This window comes from Dasypus novemcinctus, chromosome 11, assembly GCF_030445035.2.
Source record: "Dasypus novemcinctus isolate mDasNov1 chromosome 11, mDasNov1.1.hap2, whole genome shotgun sequence".
Classification (NCBI taxonomy): domain Eukaryota; kingdom Metazoa; phylum Chordata; class Mammalia; order Cingulata; family Dasypodidae; genus Dasypus; species Dasypus novemcinctus.
Window position 1 is genome coordinate 115815969 of NC_080683.1, and position 23865 is coordinate 115839833.

At 46.0% G+C, this 23865-nt stretch overlaps 1 protein-coding gene across 2 annotated transcripts in view; it reads left to right on the forward strand.

The window, feature by feature from the left end:
• Positions 1–5144, forward strand: part of PDE7B (phosphodiesterase 7B) — a 312244-nt gene extending 307100 nt beyond the window's left edge. For both annotated transcript variants that reach the window (XM_004468533.5, XM_004468534.5), the window contains one exon: positions 1532–5144. In XM_004468533.5, the coding sequence (XP_004468590.2) occupies positions 1532–1755 (224 nt within the window). In that variant the 3' untranslated portion in view covers positions 1756–5144. The remainder of the gene's footprint in view (positions 1–1531) is intronic.
• Positions 5145–23865: the final 18721 nt, after the last annotated feature.

The window sequence follows — 23865 nt, forward strand, 5'->3', positions numbered from 1 at the left end:
TTGAGGAGAAGAGGGGGTTGGCCTAACCAACTGGGAACCAACTAGAACAGCTTCCCAAATCTGATAATGGAGAAGCGCTCCTTTATTTGAAAAACTGCCTCCCATATCTATTCTGATTTTAAAATAGCTTTCTATCTAGGATAAGTAGTCTTTCTAACTGACACACGTAAATATAGATGTATAACTCCAGGGTAATTTCAGAAGAGGGTGAGTTGTGTTTTTTTTTTCCAATGTTGAAACTTTTTAACATTTAAGGTAAACCTCATGAAAATTCACACCTCAAACATTAGAAAGTATAATTTTGCAAACTATCTTTTTAAATATCTTTTAAGATGAGATATTAGAGATTAAATATGGTGATTGTGAAGGAGATGAATAAAATTCAAGAATAGCTAGCTCCATACATAGCCTTATCAACATGAGAAATAGTGACATGGAGTCACAGCTTCACTTTCCTCCTCACATTCAGGTTATCTAAAATGCTCTGATAATATTTAAATCATATTTCACATCAGATGAAATAACACAGAATGAACAATAACATTTCACCTGCTACATCCTTTTCCCATTTCTGTATTGTCCTCAAAAGCCAAGCATCTGCTGTTTATCCAATAAAAGCATGATCAAATCAAACTTCAGTTCACATGCCTGTAAACATACAGAATTCACAGTTGGCAGATTTTGTTATGCTGAAAAACATTTGCCTTTTCTCCCCACACCTGCATTTCAAGGAAATACGATAAAGCGTAAGTCAGTCCACGTTTGAGATGATTCCAGTGACCTAGACAGAAAGTTACTTTTTCTTAACAAACCATGTTTAATATGGAAATCACATCAACAGTGAAACATGAAGAGAAAGCAACAAGCCTAAAATAACTCACAGAGCAGACATGCAAACAAAGAAGTCCCATATCAAGCAATCTTATCCAGCCATTGATGCAGGAATTTCGTGCAGCTAAAAATCTGTATTGAAAATGAATGAACTTTCATTTACCCAAACTTAGTTGTTTAAAACGTACATAAGTAAGGCAAAACATAACACTATGATCTTGCTAAAACATCCTTTAGGGTGATTTGCGAATTCTTCAGATAGTCTAAATCAGTGAGATGTCCCATCCAGATGTCATCTGCCCACCTCCACCCACCCTTAGTTCCAGCACAGACTTTTTTATATACTTTTTTGGTTTATAGATCTTTCTGCCTCGGCAAGCAATATCAGCCAATATTTATTGAGTGTCTGCTGCATGCCGGGAGTTCTCTAAGTGTTTGACTTGTACTAAGTCATTTAATTGATGTAACAACCCTATGGGTTTGGTACTTTTCTTAGCTCTTCTTTACAAATGAGGAAGTTTGAAGCACAAAGAGGCTAAGCGACAGGCCCCAGGAGACAGCCGTGCTCCTGACTGTGGGCGTGCCCCCGGCCCGCTCGCCTTCGTGTCCCCGGTGGATGGGTGGCTGGGTGGCTGGGTGGGAGGGCCCGGTGGGTGCGTTGCTGTCCTCAGGGTGACCGGTTGCCTTGCCTGTCTCCTAGGTTTCATGACCTACATCGTGGAGCCGCTCTTCCACGAATGGGCCCACTTCACGGGGAACAGCGCCCTGTCTGAGAGCATGCTAAGCCACCTAGCCCACAACAAGGCCCAGTGGACGAGCCTGTCACACAAGCAGCCCAGAGGCAGCATCGGTGGCGGCCCCGACCCCGCAGGCCCAGGGACTGAGACCGGGGAGCAGCCGGTAACGGAGCCCGAGGCCCCGTAGTGCCACCCAGCCCGGCCCTGCTCTGAGACGCCAGAGGACGCGACCCGCCTTGGGCAGAGGCCTGCGGAGAGGGTTCCAGAGGGGCCAGCCCTGAGGGGGCCGGCCGACGCCCCCAGCCACACTCTGAGTTCTGTTCTTGGGCTCCTTCACAGGCGCCGTCCTCCCGCTGACCTGCCTCCCTCCTGTCTCCCCGTGTCCAGAAGCCATTGGTCACCTCAGCGCCAGCTGCTGAATGAGCAGCTCCAGTCAGCAAAGTGGGAGCTGATTTCAGGGGCAGGCTCGCCTCCCCAGGAGAAGACTGGGGAGCCAGAAAGAGGTGCTCTGCCCTGCCCCCGGGCCCCGAGTCCCGCCGTGACAGGCCCAGTGCCTGAGGCCAGAGCATTTGGCGTCCGCCAGCTGTCGCTGAGCTGCGAGACAAAACACCAGCATATTCGGATCAACGAGGATATGGGTCTTGCGTGGAGAAAGTACCTTTTATTTTAATAATATTATTATAAAAATAATAATACGTCTTTTTAACTTTTATATTTCATGCACTAGACAATGGATCTAAAATTTTGGACTAGGATTACGCCAAGTGCCCAAACTGAACAAGAGATCATTGTTTTGTTGGCTTTCAGCCACTTTGGGCCAGAGATTGGGCATCTTCTCGATTTAAGAAACTGCGTTTCCCGTTCCATCCCAGAAGGTGCTGTAGAGCTCATTCCTTTGCAACGTTTAGCCAGTCTGTCTTTTATCGATAACTCAGATTCAGTGACATGTTTATATTCTCACATGTACATTGTCTGTAAATACCAGGCGCTACTGATTCCCACGCCAAAATACATGAGTATTATATGAGATTGCTACCTGCATAAACAACGGCACTGTGAACAGATCCCTGTTAGTTTTGATGCAAGAGAATGCACTTGTAAATACGGTATAGAGTTTATTAATATACTATTGTTTGCTGATAAAGGCCTTAACTTTTCTGAAAGCTGCCCCTCCTAAGTCCCCACAGGTGTCTTTCTGAACTGCCTCCCCACATCCCTCTTTATGCTTTGCGGCTACGGTCACAAACCAAAATGGAATAAAGTCTTTGAGGAGATATTCTGGAAACTGCATGTGCCGTCCACTTGAGACCCTGGTGTTTAATCTCTGGCCCCAACCAGGGCTTCCTCAGCTCAACAAGACGCTTCGGCAAGCCTGCAGCTGCTTGTCAACGCAGCCGTGCTGCATGCTCTCTTTTAAGGGACAGCCGATGAGCGTGTGTTTCTGGAACGAGCCGGTGGGTCAGCCCCGCAGGAGACAGAGCGGGCCTCGCAAACCTTCTCTGACCCTGCCATCCGACCACCCGGGAATTCCCTGCGCCCACAACACACATTTGTCTGTTATGGCTACAGAACCAAAGTACCTTTGGTTTACGGTTGGCGTCCGTTTCTTTGGTGTTAATAGTGACTGGATTTTTCTTTTTCCTTAATTTTGTGTGCACAACTACCCAAGTGTTTAGCTGAAGTTAGCATTATTTAAGTAAAGAAAATATTTTGGTTTTGTGAAAGACCTGACCTTCTCTGGCAGGTCATCTGGGTAATTATGGCTCTAGCCAATCCAGTCCCCTTGGGATGAGTTGCCTTTCTCTTTTTTTGCATATGCTTGCCCGTGAAATCAATATGTTACAGTGTTCTTCCCTAGGCTGTAAAAACTCAGTGCATTGCACTTTGTCTTCAGAAGTTCTAGCAAAACTAACGTTAGATGAAAATGGGTGATCCCCTTTCTCTTTCCCTTAAACAACTTGGTGGTGGGAGGATGATAATTTCTGCCACCATCAAGCTGTTTCTCAAGCCTGACAAAATGACAGCTAAATCTCATTTCCTAAGAGCAACTGGGTTATTTTTTTCTCCTAAACACTCAAAATGGAATGTTAGAAACTTGACTGGATTGTGATAAGTTCCTGCAGAGAGACTGAAGTTCGCCGAGTTAAGGTTCGGAGGGAAATTTTGGAGAGTCAGTTATATTTATTAAAGTAGGGGAGGTGGTCAGATGGGGCTAAAGAAATGTGTGGAAACCTTATGAAATGGGGGGATGATAAGTTGAAATTATTGATATGGGTAAGAGAGGACGTTGTGAAAACTTAACTGGTTTGTTTGGTTTTTTTTTTCTGTAATAACTGTAAATCAATAGACATTTCTTTATCAGCTTAATACTTTGAAGCTCTCGGCTTGGTGAGGCCCCAAAAGAGAATAGGATGGATGGAATTTTGCTTCCAAACCTCCCCTGCCTTGCCTGGTGATGCCGAGAGGGCTCGAGAGGTCTATTTTTAATGTCTAGGAGATCAAATCAGGGAAAGAAATCACTAGGGATAATAATACAGAGATAAAAGATACTCTCTTAGTTTAATGGGGCAGTGAGTTTAGGAAGTGGGCCTCATTATAAATTATAATGACATAATTTAAATAAATAAGACTGGGGGGGTCAGGTATTAGTGCTTCCAGGTCTATAGGGCAAGTGTCTATGTTACCATGAGGTCTTAAAGAACTCACAAACTGTCAACTATCCAGTGGCTTATGAATTAGCTATGAGGACAGTGAAAGTCTGAAGCCAAAGAGACAGGCTGCATGAACTAGATTCACCTGTCTCCTTCACTCCATCATCTGGAGACCTCTTAAGTTCCTCCTGCTTTGGCAAAAGAAGAGAAAGGATGTGAAAACATTTTTCTTAATTTTTTTTGCCCTACTAGTTAGTGGCTCTCTTGCAATGCTTAGATAGAGGGGGTCTAATTTTTAGTTACAATACAACCATTGGATTACCCATGGACTCTAGCTTTACAATTCTTCTCCTAATCCATGGACCAATAGTTGACTTACCAAGTTGGATTTTCATTGCTTGAGAAGAAAGGAATCAAAGGGCTATGATTTTGGTAAGCTAATGGTAAAGTTAAGATCAAATTAAACGAGAGAATATATACCACTGCCCAGCCTGATAACAAAGGCCACTTCTTCGTTTAGAGCAGTAGAGACCAGTAAGAAGCTTATTCATGCATCTGTGGCCTCCCAGTGACCCCCTTCCAGGCTCAGCAAAACTCAGGCTTTTTTCCTCCCTGCGTAAGGCTTTCCTCCAAAGGACTTGGAGAGCACCCTGTGACACTGTGTTCAAACCCGATTTGGTTTAGTAACCTCTTCTCGCGTTGAAACACATCTGCTCACTGATTTGGATTTGGTTATGAGTTTGTATCTCACTATTTCTCATGCTTTGTTCTTTTAAGCAAACCCTTAAGATTGTGTTGTTTTGTGTACAAACATGAGGTTTGAAAAAAAAAACACCTTGTGAGTTTTGCTCAAAATGTGGCCTAAATATTCATTGGCATGTCTAGATGAACAATTAAAAATAAAGATAATTTTTCAAAAATCTCACAATATGAAAAGATCCTAATTCTCTCCAAGTAACATGTTACCAGCCAACCAATTGGTTTCACCAAAAACAAAGGACACCTTCGAGAGAAAGGGCAAAAGGCAGACGTGAGCCACGGGTCTCACTCCGCTTTTGGAGCTGCAGGAACAGCTCTTGTCCCTGAAGGCAGCGCTCCACAGTCAGCCGCAGGTTCTGGGAACAGGCCACCATTCCACCCTACATCTCCCAGAGTCCCAGGGCCCTGTCAAACCCATGTAGGAATGAGAATGAGGCACAATATTTTTGGTTGTGACGGCATAGCAGACTCGGTTCAAGAATTATTCATGAAAAAACACAGTCTTACCCTCAGGACTGAAGGCCACCTGGAACAGTTCTTTCTGGAAATAGAGGGGGAAAGCGTCCAGCCCATGTTTCCCAGACAGACATAGAAATCTTCATAAATTCTCCCGTATCCACTTTATGAAACTGTCTTATGATTTCCGAGTGCAAGGCCATCCTTTCATTTGTGGCAATTCTGTATCATAAAATAAAAAGCAAAGGTAAGACCCCAGGGTTATCCCAAAGTAAAGGTCATCCACGACTCTCAAAGGTACAGGAGGAGCCTTTCTGAAACATTGTTAAATAGGCCACACCTACATGAGAAGTTCAATTTCAATTCAACAGACATTTACTGTGGGCCTGCTGTGTGCCCAATGTTGTATGGGTACTTGGGTTATGAGAGACCCAGTCCTTCCAGGTCAGAGACTGGCATTCCCATGGAGCCCTTCTCAGGGAAGGAGTGAGAATCTCTACCACCCGTCCACAGCAGCCGCCCTCTCTCCCGGAACACAACATAATGCAGGACGCATAAGCTTTGGAGACAGAACTTTCTCCAAAATCCAAGACTTGAGGGAAGTTCCTGAACCTTTGCAAAATTATTTCCAGACAATAATACTTTGCATAAGATTGTTGTGACAATTAAAAGAGATTGCATATGAAAAGCATCAAGCTCGCTGTGTGGGACATGGAGGGCATTAAAGCAATGGAAGTTTTCTGCTCTTAGATTACAAACAGCTCAGCAAATAGCCATGCCTACATGGGTAAGAAATGGTGAGATTCTAGGGACAATTACTAGAAATGCTCGTAATTATCATATTAGGAAGTCAAATGTACTGTGATATAGTTTTAACAGAGCAGTTTAACAGGTAGACTTATTTATAAAGCTGAATAAAAAGATTACCACCCCATCTTTTATGTGATCCATGTATCTTTAAAAGACAAACAAAAAAGATAATAAAATTAAATTAAATAAATAAAAAGATTACCCCTTCAAACTGTACCTCCACAGAAAGCTCTCTAAATTTTGACCTACTTACTAGCTTGGTCTTCTACATTTTATTTTATTTTATTTTTTTTTTTAAAGATTTATTTATTTATTTATTTAATTTCCCCCCCTCCCCCGGTTGTCTGTTCTTGGTGTCTGTTTTGCTGCGTCTTGTTTCTTTGTCCGCTTCTGTTGTCGTCAGCGGCACGGAAGTGTGGGCGGCGCCATTCCTGGGCAGGCTGCTCTTTCTTTTCACGTTGGGCGGCTTTTCCTCACGGGCGCACTCCTTGCCCGTGGGGCTCCCCCACGCGGGGGACACCCCTACGTGGCACGGCACTCCTTGCGCGCATCAGCGCTGCGCATGGCCAGCTCCACACGGGTCAAGGAGGCCCGGGGTTTGAACCACGGACCTCCCATATGGTAGACGGACGCCCTAACCACTGGGCCAAAGTCCGTTTCCCAGTCTTCTACATTTTAGAGTAAGGGACAGTGTGTCTTTTGTTGACACTCCATCTTTTCTGTGAAGGAAACAGCCCATAAGAACAAATGAAGGAAGCAGATGTGGCTCAAGCAGTTGGAGGCCCGCCTACCACGTAGGAGGTCCCGTGTTCAGTTCCCAGTGCTCCTAAAGAAGATGAGCAAGACAGCAAGCTGGTGCGACAGGTTGGCACAGTAAGCTGATGTAATGATAATGCACTGAAGAGACACAACGAGGAAACACAATCAGAGATACAAAAGAGGGAATGGAGGTGGCTTGAGCCATTGAGTACCTCCCTCCCACATGGGAGGTCCCTGGTTTGGTTCCTGGTGCCTCCTAAAAGACGAGCACACAATGAACACAGAGAGTAGACAGTGAGCGCCAACAATGTTGGGGGCTAGAAAGAAAGAAATAAAATAAATCTTTTTAAAAAAAGAGAACAGATGAGAGGCAGCTTTATCTCTGCATCAGTGTCACATGAGCTTTGATTCCCCACAGCTACTGGCTCTGTCCAAAGTCAGTTCCTGTCTCTAATGTTTTCCAAATTGTTTGAAAACTCATGTGCCCAAGATGTCCATTAAGTATTCCTTGGGGGGAAAAGATGGCTTCACAGTCAAAGAAGTGTGAGAAACAACGGGTTAAACAAGCAGGATCTGCCCTGCATGCTTCTCAGAGCCTCTAGTACACTGACAGACATCAACAAGGCGACACAGCCCTAAACATTTCCCAACCATTAGTTGCAGATTCTGTTTTCTGGTACCCAAATGCTACCCAGTAGACTTCGTGTTTCCAGGGACATGGTTTAGGAGACCTAGCAAAGGCAATAGCCTTTCTCATCACAGTTTATGAGGATACCCTTCCAAGTGGAATGGTAAAGAGAATTCCCCGGAGGGACTAGATTTCCAAAGACCCCTTGGTGATTCCCATTCAACTGAAAAAGATGTGTATGGAAATTCATCTTCCTTGTCAGAATTACTAGAGGTCCTCTATGGCACACACATCCAAGAAAAGAAAGAGAAATCCCTATCTTATTTTTCAAAAAGAACATGGGATTTTTTTTTTTTTTTTTGAGGTACTGGGGCTGGAGATTGAACCCAGGACTTCATATATAGGAGGCCGGCACTCAACCACTGAGCCACATCAGCTCTACTAAGTTTGTTTTTTCATTTGTTTGCTTGTTGTTTGATTCTGTTTTTAGGAGGCATCAGAAACAAACCCAGGACCCTCCCATGTGGGATCAGGTGCTCAACTGCTTGAGCCACATCTGCTGTCCTAGATATGTATTTAAGTTGACTGATCTTTAATTTCAATCCCCCTCACCCTGAGATGGTGCCCTTGTCTGTCTGCTCATTGTCTGCTTGCTGTGTCTACTCATTGTCTCTGCTCGTTGGGTCTGCTCGTCTTCTTTAGAAGGCACCCAGAACCAAAATGGTGACCTCCCATGTGGGAGGTGGGTGCCCAACTGCTTGAGCCACATCTGCTCCCAATATATGTGCATTTTTCATGTTGTCAGCAAAGTGAGCCTAATGGGCCAAAATTTAGGGACCATTTTTGGAGAATCAGACTTTATTTTTCAGTAGACTTTCATTTTCTCAGAAATGTTTGGCTCAACCCACATTTGATGAAAAATAACTTGGAAATAAAAGCAAAATGCACATCATGTGATAAAATACCATGAGAATTATTTTCTATAATTATAGGCAAACTAAAGTGTTGGCCTGGTTGGCATGAGAAACAACAAAAAGTTGTGATAGGTCTTTCAAAATGTCGGTTATGTGACATGCTAGGAAATATTTCCTAGATGCTGCCACCAACTTTAGTTATTAAAAAATATATTAATCATCCCATAAGTAGCTTATCAAATTTATCTCTCTGCAATAGGCATTTTTTTTCTTATCTTAAATGCTAATGGGGGAGAGTAGATGTGGCTCAGGCGATAGAGCTTCCACCTACCATATGGGAGGACCCAGGTTCGATCCCTGGGGCCTCTTGGTGAAAAAGAAGAAGAGAAAGCATGCCTGCATGGCGATCCAGTGCCCACATAGCAAGCCGAGTGCCCTTGTGGGTGCCTGCGCAGCAAGCTGAGTTCCTACGTGGTGCGCCACGTACCCATGCAACTGCCTGCATGGTGAGCCGAACGCCCGTGTGGTGAGCCAAGTGCCCATGCGAGTGCCCACGTAGCAAGCCGAAGACCCACGTGAGTGCCCACGTGGTGAGCAACAGTGCCTGTGCAGCGAACCAGTGCCCACACAGTAAGCCAAGTGCCCACACAAGTGCCGCGTGGCAAGCCACTGTGCAGTGAGCCAGTGCCCACGCAAGTGAGTCACGTAGCAAGATGATGACGCAACAAAAGAGAGACGAAAGGCAGAGTCAAGGTGAAGAGCAGTAGAAACCAGGAATTGAGGTGGTGCAATTGACAGGGAACCTCTCTCCACATCAGAGGTCCCCAGGGTGGAATCCCAGTGAATCCTAGAGGAGAAAGACGAGAAGAGAAGACAAAAAGAGAAATAGATACAGAAGATCACACAGCAAATGGACACAGACAGTAAAAACTGCAGGGCAGGGGAGGGGGAAGGTAAGAAAAAAGTGTCAATTAAATTTTAAAAATTTAAAAGAAGAATAATTCTGTCCTTAAAATAAAAGTCTCCAGGTCTTAGCCTGATTTAGTGAACGTCCAGTCCCAACAACTGTCTACCTAAGTGGCAAGCAGCAAAGTGCAGGCCATATTTCCATGGGGACATGACAGGCACTTGACTCAGGCAGTGGAGGCCTGGGGGCACCAGTGCCAGCCTCCAAGCAGGGCGGTATGACAAGGGCCTTTGTGGGACAGGCAGGCCCCAGGCCAATGGCACATCCCAGAGCCTCAACCTGCTGAGAATTTAGGGGCATGTATGAAGGTCAAGGAAAGGGACCTTGGAATTGTATGGGGAAAAGATTACCTTGAATATCTAAAATGTCTCCTGCATGTTAATGATGTTTCATTTGGGCTAACAAGCAAACCATGGGACAAGCAATTCCTGGGTGTGATTGTTGATACTTCATAATCATCAGTGCTATGCTTTAGGCATACTTAGACAAATTTTTAAACATAGTTATTAAAGGCTCAGGCCTGCTGCCAATTATATCATTAAGCCTTGTCCATATAAACCAGCTCACTTGTAAGAAGCCTCATGTTCGTGGTGAAGCATATTATATATGCATACACATCGATCACATGCCGACTGAAGGGATGCGAGAGTTGTGTGAAAACATTGTGACGTCTAAAAAGTAAACAGAAAGTTTTAGTTGTGCCTTTTCAAAATATGTTTCTGTACGTATTCATAATCTTACAGAATGTTAATTTTTTTTTTTTTTTTTAAATCTCAGGGAACACAATTTTGGTCCATGATTTGAATCCTGGTTCCACTGTGTTGGTGAATATGTAAATTTGGGCGAGTTACCTAAACTCTCTAAGGCTTAATTTTGTTTCTGAATCAGTGAAAATACAATCCACTTTGCAAATCTGTAGTTTGTCATTAAGGCTATGTGTATGAAGTTCCTGGCATGTTATGTCATAGGTATGATTAACCAAAATCGATGGAGCCGGGAAGCGGCTGTGGCCCATCAGCTGGGCTCCCGTCTTGCGTAGGGGAGGCCCTGTGACTCTGTGAAGGCGGGCCAGCCCGTGCACTGCGGAGAGCCTCCGGCCCGCTGCTGCCAAGTGCTGCCCAACCCGCCAGTGCCAACTCAGCAAGGCGACGCAACAAAAAAAAGGGAGACAAGCGAAAACGCAGAAGAGCGTGCAGCGAACGGACACAGAGAGCAGACAGCAAGCAAGCCACATGGCGGGGGGAATAAATAAAAAATAAATACAGACACAGAAGAATGCACAGTGAATGGACACAGAGAGCAGACAGCATGCAAAAAAAGCTGCAAGCGGGTGGATTTAAAAAATCATTAAAAAAAAATTGATGGAGCCGTCTCTGTTTCTTTGGGACGATGGAAGATTCCATTCTTCTTCTAACTCAAATGAGTCTGTCAATGAAGACTGGGGGAAGAAGGACAAGAAATGACAAGGGGACGGCTCTTCAGCATGTGAGGGAAAATAAATATATGCAGAAGAGCCAAGCCGAAACCAGATAATCCCCGCCCTGGCCGCTCCTCACCGCTCCCCCCATTCCTTCCCGTCCACCCCGCCCCCCACAGCCACGCACACCCAGGCACACACATCCCCAGATGTGCCCAGTGAGGCTTAGAGATGGCTTCAGGCTTGAGATAGAGATGTTGTTTTCACATTTTCTGAGATAAAGTCTGGGGAAATCTGGAGACTCTCACAGGAAAGGGCAACCCATCTGACGACAGTGTCTGAATTCACCTTTCAACCATTTTACTCTTCTCATCATTGATGCTCCAGGTACTTCAATCCATTCGTTCATTTGACAATTACATGTTAAGCACTGTGGCAGTTTGATATTATTTATGAATTCCAGAAAGAAATAGAGATTATGTTTGTAAACTGGTCTGTTCCTCTGGCATGATAACCCTTTGATTGCATTAGATTCAGCTGAGACACTTGATTAAATTATACTAAGATAAGGGCTTTTATCCAACCATGCCATAAAACAGATAAAACTGATAAAACGGACTCTCACATGGAAGTGGACATGCAGATATGCAGGGAGAGAGCATGTTCCATAGACACAGCCCTGGGAAGAGAGCTGAGCCTGATGGTCTACAGCTGACCTTATGGAGAGAACAGAGCAGCTGAGCCCAGAAAGAAACGAGCCCCAGGATAGAGATGAGCCTTATGCCAGCCCACAGCTGAGATCAGAAGAAGCTGGGACCATGGAGCCTTAAGAGGAAGGAGGAAGGCTGAACCCTTGCAGACATCATCTGCCATCTTGCATCAACATGTGGCAACAGACTTTGGGTGAGAAAGTACCTCTTACGGTACCTTGTTTTGGACTCTTCAAAGTCTGGCAACTGTAAGTTTCTACCTCAAATAAATACCTATTATAAAAGCCAACTGAGTTCTGGTCCTTTGCATTAGCACCCCTTTGGCTGACTAATACAAGCACCAAGTTTTGTTAAGTGACACAGTGGTGACTGCCCTCACTGTGCTTTCAATGAAGATGAGTACCCGGAAGGAGGCATAGTAGGAAAATAGAGACACATGGAAAGCTAGTGCCTGGGGGTGGGGAGGCTGGTCAGGGAAGCCCTCCTGCAGGCAGCAACATCTATGTTGAGATCTAAGGGATGAGTGAGAGCTACTGCAGCTGGGAGAGGAGAGGCAGGAAGGAAGAATGTGCCAGAGCAGGGATAGCACCTGAGACTGTCTGGGTGTGAAGATCATTAAGGCACATTGGAGACACAGAAATACACTTCTTAGTATTTGTTGTGGGTTGGATAGCACCCCCAAAAAGATATGTTCAAGTCCTAAGCCCTGGTCCAGGAGGCTGTAACCTCATGTAGAAATCAGGTCTTTGCTGACATGGTCAAGTTAAGATAAGCTCATACTGGATTAGGGTGGCCCTAAATCCAATCTGACTGGTGTCCTTACAAGAAGAGGAAAATTTGGGCACAGGGAGGAAGCGCTTATGGAAACAGGAACTGGAGTGGCACTACCACAGCCAAGGGATCCCTGGGGCCACCAGAAGCTGGAAGAGGCCAGGAAGGGTCCTTCCCTAGAGACTTGGGAGGGAGCATGGACCTACTGACACCTTGATTTCAGACTTCCAGCCTCCAGAACAGTGAAAGAATAAAGTTCTATGTTTTAAGTTACCCAGTTTGCAGTACTCTGTTATAACAGCCCTGGGAAACCAAGCAGTACTCAAAGGAGCTCTTAAGTATTTGTGCCTATGGTAATGAGTAGTTAAAGAGAGATGGAAAGACAGATGCATGAGGGCCCAGTGGAGGGATGGGATTCAGCGAGCAGGAGGCCTTGGAGAGAAGGGTGGGCTCATCAGCTTTGTTATTCAAGGAAGGAGGGTGGGCTCATCCACTTTGTTACAGGAGGAAGGAGGGTGGACATTTGGAACACAGCCTTGTTTGTTCATTGTTGATAGAAAATTGTAAGAATTCTCATCTGGCGCCTCTTCTGTCAGGTTGAAGTATAGTGCAATGGCATCAGCTGGAGTGAAGGGGGAGGTGGTAGAGGCAAAAGGGTGAAAAAGAGGAAATCAGCAAAGTTGCTATGGAGCACAGAGAGTTGACTAAGGGAACATCAGTGATTACAGGGCAGGGGCAATGTTCGAAATCATGAATTTATGGCAGCATCAATCGAAACATTATGAGATGTCACCAGCATCTCTCATCCCCCAGATGAAGGTGCAGAGAAGATGGAATCAGATTCTTTCAAGAGTTGGGTCTTACCAAGAGTGTATGGTGCAAGGCAACAAGACAGGAGAGTTGATTAGAGTTGTAATTTAAGTGAAGTGGAAAAGGCAGTGAAGACAAGACACTTTGGAGTTAGAGGAAAGAAGAGAGATAAATAAACTTCCAGAGAACCTCCTTCTCTTGGAGAGAAGGAATAAAAGCAAAGAGAGCTGGAAGGTTAGGAGTCTGTGGTGTAAGGGTGTGAAAAATGTGACTGTATTACTTTAGAGGCAAAGCAGTTTGATGTGAAGACAAGGGGCAGGAGGCATGGCCATTGGAGTGGATAGCGTCAGGAGTGTGGAGAAGGTTATTGTAGACAAGGGACAAATGAGACAAGTTGGCTGATGATTACCCACTTCACTCTGATGTCACCCAGGCAGGTCTTGGATTGAGAAACCTGGAGCGGCTCCAGTAAGTGAAGTAAGAAGAGAATATCCAGTGATGGCCAAGGAGAAGGTGGGGGTGCTTCATGGCAGACCTCGAGATGAAGAGTTTTAGGGTTTTTTTTTAGATCCCTCAATGAGGGTAGAGAACTAATGGTCTAGAAGGGGCAGTAAGATGTGAGGAAGACACTGCTCCCATCTCCCAACACTGATGTAAAGGACAACTGGTCACAAGCAACCTCCACTTGAAAGGCTTCTGTAAAGCGAAATCCTTGGAAGACAGTTTTCTGTTAAAGCATGGAAGATAAAAGAACGTCCTGCAGAGATATGGGATATCAAGGACATGACTACCTGATTTGGATGCTCCAGAGAACATGCTAGAAGGGTCAGGAAGGAGGGCTGTGGGAGGAGAAGTTTGGATCAGACCAACATGGGTTATGGATATGGGTGAGGATACTTGAATGGAGGAAGTCTCCTTCTCAAGGGTAAACGGGGTGACTAGGTGTGAGGCAGCCTATTATGTGGACCACGAGATTGCCCAGAGAGTGAGTCCCAGCATCACCCTGTGGATGGCAGGGAGAGAAATCCAAGCCTCCAGAGGAAGGGGAGATGCTGAACTCATAGAAGTGACCCTTGGTCTGGATTGGCAGTGATGGTCCTGGAGCGTTTCTGGATGTAAGGCAACTTGCACACAGATACCCAGAGAGAGTGGCCAGAAGCTCTGCCTTAGAGAGCCTGGTGGGACGTTGGCAGGAGAGATGGCTGAGGTAGCTCAATCGGAACCCGGTGGTGCTACCACCAGATAGGTGGCGTGATGCCAGAGGCAGCAGGAAGGGTCTGCCGTGAACGCTTCACACTGTCCTGCTCCCTGTGTCCCTAGAGCGCAGCTGCGAGCCCAGGTGGTTTACTGTTACAGACCCTTTTGTTTTCAGGGAGAATCTGAAAGGCAAGATAAGTCTGAAAACTGGAAGAAATATACTTGACTAACCGGACAAGCTATTCCTTAACAATGGCATGAGCAAGGTAGAAGCAAATACCTCAAGTGGATATCTATAGGTCAAGAACTTTAGATAAATACCTCTAGATACACACTGGAAATGCAGGCACTTCCTTTGTAAGGCATGAATCAAGACACACCCAGACTTTAATCCAAGTTCAGGATCCTGTATCCAGTTCCAGGCCCCAATCAGGCTCTCTGCCATCTGCTTGGAGTGGCCCCCAGGAAGCAATGGAGAACTTGAAGGGAAAGAGGTCATTTTGACAGCAGTTCATGTATCGTGACTTCTTATTAAGACTTCATGCAAGCAAGAGATCATTCTCAGAATTTGAGGATTTGCTAGAAAATAAAGCAAGTATTTTTCCCTGAAGTTGGTTTTTCTGTCCAGAAGCTTCCAAGGCTTCCTGGAAATTTTAGCTAGAGTTCCAGCAAGTTCAATAAATATTTTCAAATGCAACTATATCTGCTAACTTTATATGCAGAGGCCTTCATTCTCTTGAAATCACAGGGCAGATAATCTAATCTTCTCTAGAAACAAAATGACATGTGGTAATTCTACCACCAACCATAAGCCCCAATTTTAACCAGAGTTTGATTTCCAAATTGAGACCCAAGCCATTAGTCATTGTGCTTAAACATACCAGTATACTGAAGTCACCCCTAGTCCATTGGGTTAGTCCATGAAAGGCTTGGAAGAAAAACTGAGGCTGGTTTGGTTGCTAAAACTCCTCAGACTTTTCACCAAAAGAATTAAACATTCTAGGAGGTTACTTAGTTCTCCTCTCTCTAATGCAGATTAGCAGTTGCACCTAAGGGGTGGACATCCACCTACCCAGGGACTGCCACCTGGAATTGATGGAAACAGAGGAGGGGCTGCCTGCAGATCACCTGGACATGAATTCTGGCTCAGCCAGTTACAAATGTTTATCATGGGCTGTTTTTTTAATCTCCTTGGGCCTCAGTCACACCCAAGGATTAGTAACAGTGTCCCTTCCAAGGGGTGTTAGAAGGATGGAAACAGAACAGCTCTGGTCATGTCCCAATTGTTTTATAAGGTTTTAAATTTGTATAAGGTCACATGAGCAGAAAACATGAAAAGATGCCTCCTTGATCTCCTCAGCTTGCTCAGAGCTCAAGGAAGGCAGGTCAGAGCAGGCACATTTCCAGAAGGGGTTGGGACCCACTTGTGCTTAGAGATGTTTTTGCTCCTGTGGTATGTTTTACAAAAATGCTGTCATAACTTTGGAGTTGGTGCCTCCAGCCAAGCCTTCTCTGGGACTGTCTGATTCATCTCTTCAAGCCCAGATATATTATAATAACAGCAAATAATAGGTCCTCCACAAAAGCTTGCTCAGTGAAACGGAACCTCAGATGAAATAGTTATAGCAGCCTTAAGTTAAGGGCATCAAAAAGGAGACAGAGTGCAAAGAGTGGGAAATCCAGGCATGGCCAACAAAGGTATAAACCAACCCAGGGAGCAGGCATATGATTCAATGTACTTCTTTCTAGAATCTTCTGCCTTATCCAGCTCTCTCGCTTATAATTTAATTGCACTGACAAATGATGCTGCTAACAAAGGTGCTTAGAACAGAGCCACAAAATTTACTAGGAATAAATAAGGCAGACTTCCAAAAGTCTTGGTGAGGTGGGAGCAAAAGCAACGAATACACTTAGAAAGATTGCCAAATAGGACACAGCAACTGTGAAAATGCAGCCTTCTCAGTCATCCTGAAGACTCAGAATTCTGCTTCCAACCAAGAAGCAATGCATCTGGAAAAACACCTTGACCAAAAGGGGAAAATGATAAATACAAATGAGTTTTTATGGCTAAGAGACTTCAAAGTGAGTCAGGAGGTCATCCCTAACTAAGGTTACACTTATGCAAGTCTCAGCAGGATCTCATTGACTGCCACAGCAAACAGTACCTCAAATAGTGGCGCTCCTGAGGGCTCTAAAAACATCCAGAAACCATAAACAGGACAGATAGCTCAGGAATTCAGGACTCTATCCAGTGGGCCATACTTTGGAATTTATGCTTCCCAGTGCAACAGAGGCAGACTAATTAATAAGTTCTCTACACATGGCTCTTCTGCCCCTTTTACTTGAACCCATAAATAGCACTATACTTGATAAATATATGTTCAGGGACTTAAATCTTTGGTCCGTCCATGTGCCAGTTGAGCCCTGAATTTCAGCAGAGTTACAACACCTACTCCCAAGTTCATTGGACTCACCCAGGAAAACTAACAAGGAGATGATGTTGGACAATGCCCATCCCAAGGAACAGAGAGTATCTGCCACTGCAAGCAAAATAGCTCCATCCATCCGCCCCATGGGATCTAAGCCGCCTCTCAATTAAAAGCAGAGTGGGCATCACCATCCAAAAATCCTCAAGATTGGGGAATGAACAATGGATTAAAGTAGACTTATTTTTATTCTCCTATAGACTTGGTATTATCCTAGCAATGGAAGAACGCTGACCATTGATGCAAAGGCAGTGGCCACCAGATGTGCTGAGGGGAAGGAGAGGGAAGAACAGGTTTAAAATGGGGGCATTTTCAGGACATTGAAGTTGTCCTGCATGGCATTGCAGTCACGGGTACAGGTCATTGTGTATTTTGTCATAACTTACAAAATTGTGTGGGGCAGTGTAAACCATAATGTAAGCTCTAGTCCATGGTTAGTAGCAATGCTTCAATATGGACTCATCAATTGTAACACATGTATCACAATAATGAAAGATGTTGTTAATGTGAGAAAATGTGGGAGGAGGAGGGTTTGGGGAATATGGGAATGCCTTATATTTTTATACAACATTTACATAATGTAAAGCTTCCTTTAAAAATTTTTAATTAAAAAAAAAAAGAAAAGAATTCTGCTTCCAGTGGCTGACTCTTTGTAAGACGCTCCAAGCATAATTATTTCATCTCTTCTCCAGTTCGCATCTCACTCTGGTCTCCAATTTTTTCTCCATTTCCTAAGATGTTTAGATGCCTAAAAATATTATTCTCAAGAACTCTGGCCCCTTAATACTGCAATTTTTCATTTCCTTTCATGTAAACAACAGGTAGAAGAATAACCACCAGAAATGTATACAATTTATAAATGGGAGAATGAAAAAGGTCACTTCCTAAACTAGACACAACAGGATTCAAGTGCTAGGGAGTCTATAGTTGGGTCAAATAATGAAAATAAGAACACATGGGGAATCATAATATCTTATTAAAACATAACCCGAAATAATGTGGGCACAAAACCAATAGAAAACTTACCCTTCCCCCACCCAAGAAAACGAGGTTATTTTCTCTACTTATGTACATTTTAGCATAGTGGCCACAGAGGAATCAAAACTGCAAACTAACCAAATCCTTACTGTAGGAAGCAGATGTGGCTCAAGCAATTGGGTTCCTGTCTACCATATAGGAGGTCCAGGGTTTGATTCCCGGAGTTTCCTGGTGAAGGCAAGCTGGCCCATGTGGTGACCTGGTCCATGCAGCGAGCTGGCCTGAGTGGAGAGCTGGCCCACGCAGAGTGATGGCCCAAGCAGAGTGCTGGCCCGAGTGGCCAGCTGGCACAGCAAGATGGCGCAATAAAAAGAGACACAGAGAAGAGACAATAAGAGATACAGCAGACCAGGGAGCTGAGGTGGCGCAAGAGATTGAGAGCCTCTCTTTCACTCTAGAAGGTCCCAGGATTGGTTCCTGGTGCTACCTAAAGAGAAGACAAATAGACACAGAAGAATGCACAGCAAATGGACACAGAGAGCAGACAATGGGGGGAGGGGGCGGGCAGTAAATAAATAAATAAATCTTAAAAAAAAAAAGGTATCGTATAAAGACCTCCCCAAAAGTCTCTACACATGTCTGCACCCTCATGAACTCCAGAATTCACTGTAATCTGACTTCTGTCTTTAAATTGCTCCTGAAATGTCTCATCCTCCCAAATTCAGAAGACATTTTGTAGGCTTACCTGACATGATTCCTGAAATTTTTGTCATCATTTGGCCACGTTATCTTCTATTGAACTTTCTTCTTCTTTGGGACATTGTATTCTCCTATTTTTTCCTCCTCACTCTTCTGGGCAATCCTTTGTAGATTGACCAATCATCCCGGTTTGTCTGGGACAGTCCTGCTTTCAGCACTGAAAACTGCCATGCCTCGGAAACCTCCCCGTCCTGGGGTCGGTCACCTTGGCAGGCTTCCCACCTTCCACTCAGCATAAAACCTCAGTGTCATACGGGCTCCGTCCTTGGCTATCTGTCCTTATCAGTCTATACAGTCTCCTTGGCAACCTAATCCAACTCAAGACTTCAGTAACCATCGATACATTAGTATGATGGTTCCCAAGTCCATATCTTGTCCAAATCCAAGCCAGTGTCTTAGGGTATCAAATCAAACACATCTTCTCCGCAAAATCTACTTACTATTATCGTCTATTTTCTATCTTGGCAAATGCCATCACAACCATCCACCTAGCCACCCAAACCAAAACAAACCCAGATGCCATCCTTAATCCCTCCCTCTTCCTCCCCTCTGATACTCCCCTCCAGGTGCCCATCCCCTCTTCTCTGCTTCTCACATACAGCCTTTGCTCAGGCTTCGTAATTCCCCAGCTGAAATGTCCCGAACCTCTCTGCTGCCCCGACGGCCTTTCTAAAAGATTAACCTAATTAACCTTTTCACCATCATTTAATGGTTCTCCTGGTGACTTTGCAGGTCAAAACTCAACTCCTTGGTTTAGCACACCAAGGTCCTCGTCTGAACCTTGCCTGTCTCTGCAGCCTTCTGTCCATCCATTGTCTTCCCCACCCACCTGCACCATCTTTGGTCAACCCTTGCAGGTCTCTGCAGCGCACACGCTACTTCCCACCGCTAAGCCTCTCCCACGCAGGGCCCTCCCCTGGGAATGTTCATCCCCAGCTCACCCTTTCTGGATCTTTCCAATTCAATGATACTGTGGCCGGTTGAGATTACTTTATGAATCCCAAAAAGAGAAACATTACGCATTTGAACTAATCCACTCCTGTGGGCATGAGACCTTTTCAATGGGACTACATTAGTGAGGTGGGACTCAGGTTGAGTCTCCGTCCTTTTGCTGGGTCTGATAAAAACAAAGACACGGAGAGAAACAGACAAAGGAAGCTGCCATATTTGATCCTGGCCTGCGAGAGGAAAAACCACAGTTTTGCCCACAGCTGAGCTCCAGGAGAGAGGACTCAAGAATTGCTTAAATATGAAGCCCCCAAGAGGCTGCACCCATGGAGTAGCTCAAGACTGACGAGACAAGCCTTACGCCTGGTTGTCCTCCGCTAAGCTAGAACCTTGGCAGAGGTCAGAGGCCATCTTGCTTCAACACATGGTAGCTGACTTTGGTGAGAAAATACCTCTTACAGGGCCTTGATTTGGACTTTTCATGGCCTTGGAACTGTAAGTTTTTACCACAAATAAATCCCCTTTATAAAACCCAACCCGCACCTGGTACTTTGCATCAGCAGCCCTTTGGCAAGCTACAACAGGTATCTTCAGCCAGGTTTGGGGGCCCCTCCAGACAACTACAGCCCCCTCTATCGTAGCACACCTCTATATTCACTCCTGAACTCTAAGCCACTCAAGGATATAATCCATGTGCTATTTCCTGTTGGAAATTCAGCTCCTAAAACAGCAGTGCTCAATACATGCCTGCTGCATGGAAGACTGAATAAAGAAACAACCTAAGGGCCAAAGATATTACACCTGGGAACAAGATGGATTGGCTGTAAGTGGTTTCATGAGCTTTATTCCTTCAAGTTAATGTTTCCACCTTTTCTGAGCATTTTAGAAGCTATGGAAGTTTCCAGAATAGAGAGTGAAAAAGGCATTCAGAGAACTCAGGTACAAATATGCATACTTTCGTAAATGTGTGGTGGAAAGGATTTTTACAAAAATGCATTCAGCTGTTAGTTGACTGAGTGAAGCATGAGTGCATGAGTGCCTTTGACCCTCTTGTCAGCTGAGGAAATAGTGCACACTGGAAATGTTCAGCAGACAAGGAATAAGCTCCTTCCAGGAGCTCGGCACCTGGTTGGAGAGAGAGAGCCGTTTCCGTGGCTGCTAGAGCAAAGCCCCACAAACTGAGCGGCTGAAAACAACAGAAATGTATCCTCTCACTGTTCTGGAATCAGGAAGTCTGAAATCAAGGGGTTGACAGGGACATGCGCTCTCCGATGGCTCTTAGAGCCTCCTTGCCTCTTGGAGGCATTCCTTGGCCAGTGGCAGCCTGGCTCCAGCCTCTGCCTCCGTCTCCACAGGGCATCTTCCTCTGTGTCTGGGTGTCTCTCCCTTTCTTCTCTCGTGAGGACACCACTCAAATCGGATTAGGGGTGCCTTAATCTAGTGTGATGTCTTCTCAACCTAACCATTTCCATCCATAAAGACTCTATTTCCAAGCAAGTCCACACTCATGAGACTGGGGATTGGACCTATCTCTTTGGGGGACAAAACGAACCCATAACACCCGGGAACAACAGAAAGCTGCCCGTCGGCATCTGGCAGCCTGAAAGGCCTGGAAGACACCGAGACCCGCCCGCGGAGGCACAGTCCGGGCCGGCCTCCGTCTAGGCGCGCGGCAGGCCCCTATTTCCCTAGGCTTGTTCAGCAGTTTTGCACATTTTTTCACTGGAGGCTCCAACCGACTTTTCCAGCAAGTGGGGTAGGAATTTACTATTCCCGTTTTACAGCCAAGGAACCCAGAACCCAGCCTTAGAGAACTGCAGGGAGGAGGCTACGGGGCTGGGCGGAGCTTCCGACTTCCTGCTCAGCTCTCCTTTCCCTCAGCAGGAGGCCCCTGTGGTTGACGCCCCGCGCTTGAAAAGGGAAAACGGGCTGCAGAAGGGGTGGAGGCGGGGATGGGGGCAGGCCTTGGAGGGGGTTGGGGGCGGGCCTGGGGGGACGGGGTCGGGTCTGGGGGGATGGAGGCGGGCCTTGCAGGCCTGAGAGCCGCAGAGCAGGGCTGCAGCGTGGAGGTGGAGTCAGTATCAGTAAGCAAAGTGCCCTGGGGAGGAGGAGCAAACTGTCACCAGGGGTCCCTCGGGGGCAGGAGAGTGGCAGGGAGCAGATGTCCCTGCCTGCACAGGACTGTCCTGATTAGAAGCGGAAAGTCGCATGTCCCAGAGCCCCGGCCGTCGGTCTGGGAGGCTGGGAGCCCCGGGCAGGGCGGAAGCTCCAGCGTCAGTGGGTCCTAGGCTGAGCTGCCACCCTTAGCTGGGGGCACCTCGTTTAACCCCGCATCGCAGCATGAAAATGCAGTTGGCCAGTGCGGCCTGCCTCAGCAGTTTAGATGAGCCCTGTGAAATTACCTTTTCTCTTCCGGGTCAAATAAGGGGCAATTTCAATATTCTAGTTCAACCTAATACTTCCTAGTGTGGTTAGGAGGACAAAAGAAATAGGGTCGTCGGCGATCTTGGTAAGCAGTAGGGTGCTTACAAATATGAAGCATTATTTTTTTTTCAAACCCTTTGTTGTTCATAGCAAGGTGGACGCGGGGCTCCTCACTTGGTGGGGAAGTCTTGTTTTGTTACTTTAAACTAAAACTTCTGGTAAAATCAGCACTACTCTCTTACATTTTCTCATGTAAAATTTTATCCTGCCCAAGAGTCAAGGTTATCCTGATGCCTTGCATTTAATGAGGACGTGAGCCAACAAACCAAAGCCTCTGGCATCTGACTTGCTATGAAAACAGCACGCGTTTCTAAAATTGCATTTTACGTAGAAGCTAATTGCAAAGATGACCCTACTCAGGGAAAGTGCCAGAAAGCGGCCCCTGGCAGCTGGAGGCCTGTTGACTCTGCCACCACAAGGATTGGTGGACCTGCTCGCGTGGGAGATGTGGCGCTGTGGCTCCCGTCTCAGCCACGTCCCAGAGCACCTAGCCTTGCAGTCCTCGATAGGAAAAGCAAGACAAAGGTGGAGAGGAGAGAGCGCCCAGAAAGGGCACAATCCGTCCTCCGAGCCAGACGTGAGCCCGGGCAGGAGAGCAGGCTGGAGCTGTTGAAACGGCCCCCTTTGGCCATCTGCGAGAACCTTTCCACACGCACCATCGCCACGTGGAAAAGACCCCTCGTTTCTGCTTTGTGAATTCTATTGACTTGACTTGGTACTGATTCGATAACTTGCAAATAATATCTATGTTCCCTTGATAGCACTGAAAGTTGTCATCACCTCTAAGGAAAAGTAAATTGTTTTCTCAAGCCCTAAAAGACCAGCAACCCATTCCATTCACATTTAGCACTCAACTGACTTTGAAGTTCACGCAGCTACCAAAACCTTCCAGAAGGATATGGCTGTAGGGCCAGGTCAGGCAGCACGCAGTGGGGCTCCTCTTGCCCGCCAGCGGCAGCGCCAGGGCCTGGGGTACGGGCTGTCCAGAGAACAGTGATGACAGCAGTCACTCCTGACCTCTGTCCCCCCAGGTGCATGCATACACGTGCATGCACACATGCCCGCACACGCATACATGTACACACAGAGGCAGGCACACGCACATGTACACATGTGCTCACACATGCAGGCACGCACGCTCATGTGCAAATACACATGCATATAAACACACGCACAAGTTGCATGTGCACGCACGCACACGTGTAGGCACACAGACCTGAAACCAGAACTACCCACCCCGTTTGGATCCTGGGCCTGAGATGCCACCTGAATCAAAAGGGCCAGAAATGTGGCTGTTTCCCAGGCCTCACTGAGGTTCCGGGACAGCCTGCCCTAGGTCCTGTAATGCGATCGTGGTGACGACGATGACAATGATGATGATGATGATGTTGTCGATAACAGCAGCTGGCATTTATCAAGAACTCACCAAGGCATTGTTTTAAAGTCTCTTTGTGTAGGAACTCACAATGACCCATCAAGTGAATACTATTATTGTTCTCTATGTCCAGATTAGAAAACTAAAGACCGAAGGGTTAAATCATTGTCGGGATCCATGAAACCAGGCTAAAGGACTCCAGGGCCCCCCAAACAGCTCCCCCGCTTGTCTGTACAGCACATGCCCGCCACTGAGTCACCTGTGCTGCCTGGCCATGACCCTACCGAGCAGGTTCCGCCAAGGACGGATGGGCACTTACGATCTGCTTGTTGCAGACAGGATCGGTGAGGGCACACCGGAGTAGGATGGGCCCTAAATCCAACATGACCGGTGTCCTTATGAGAGGAAGGGAGTTTGG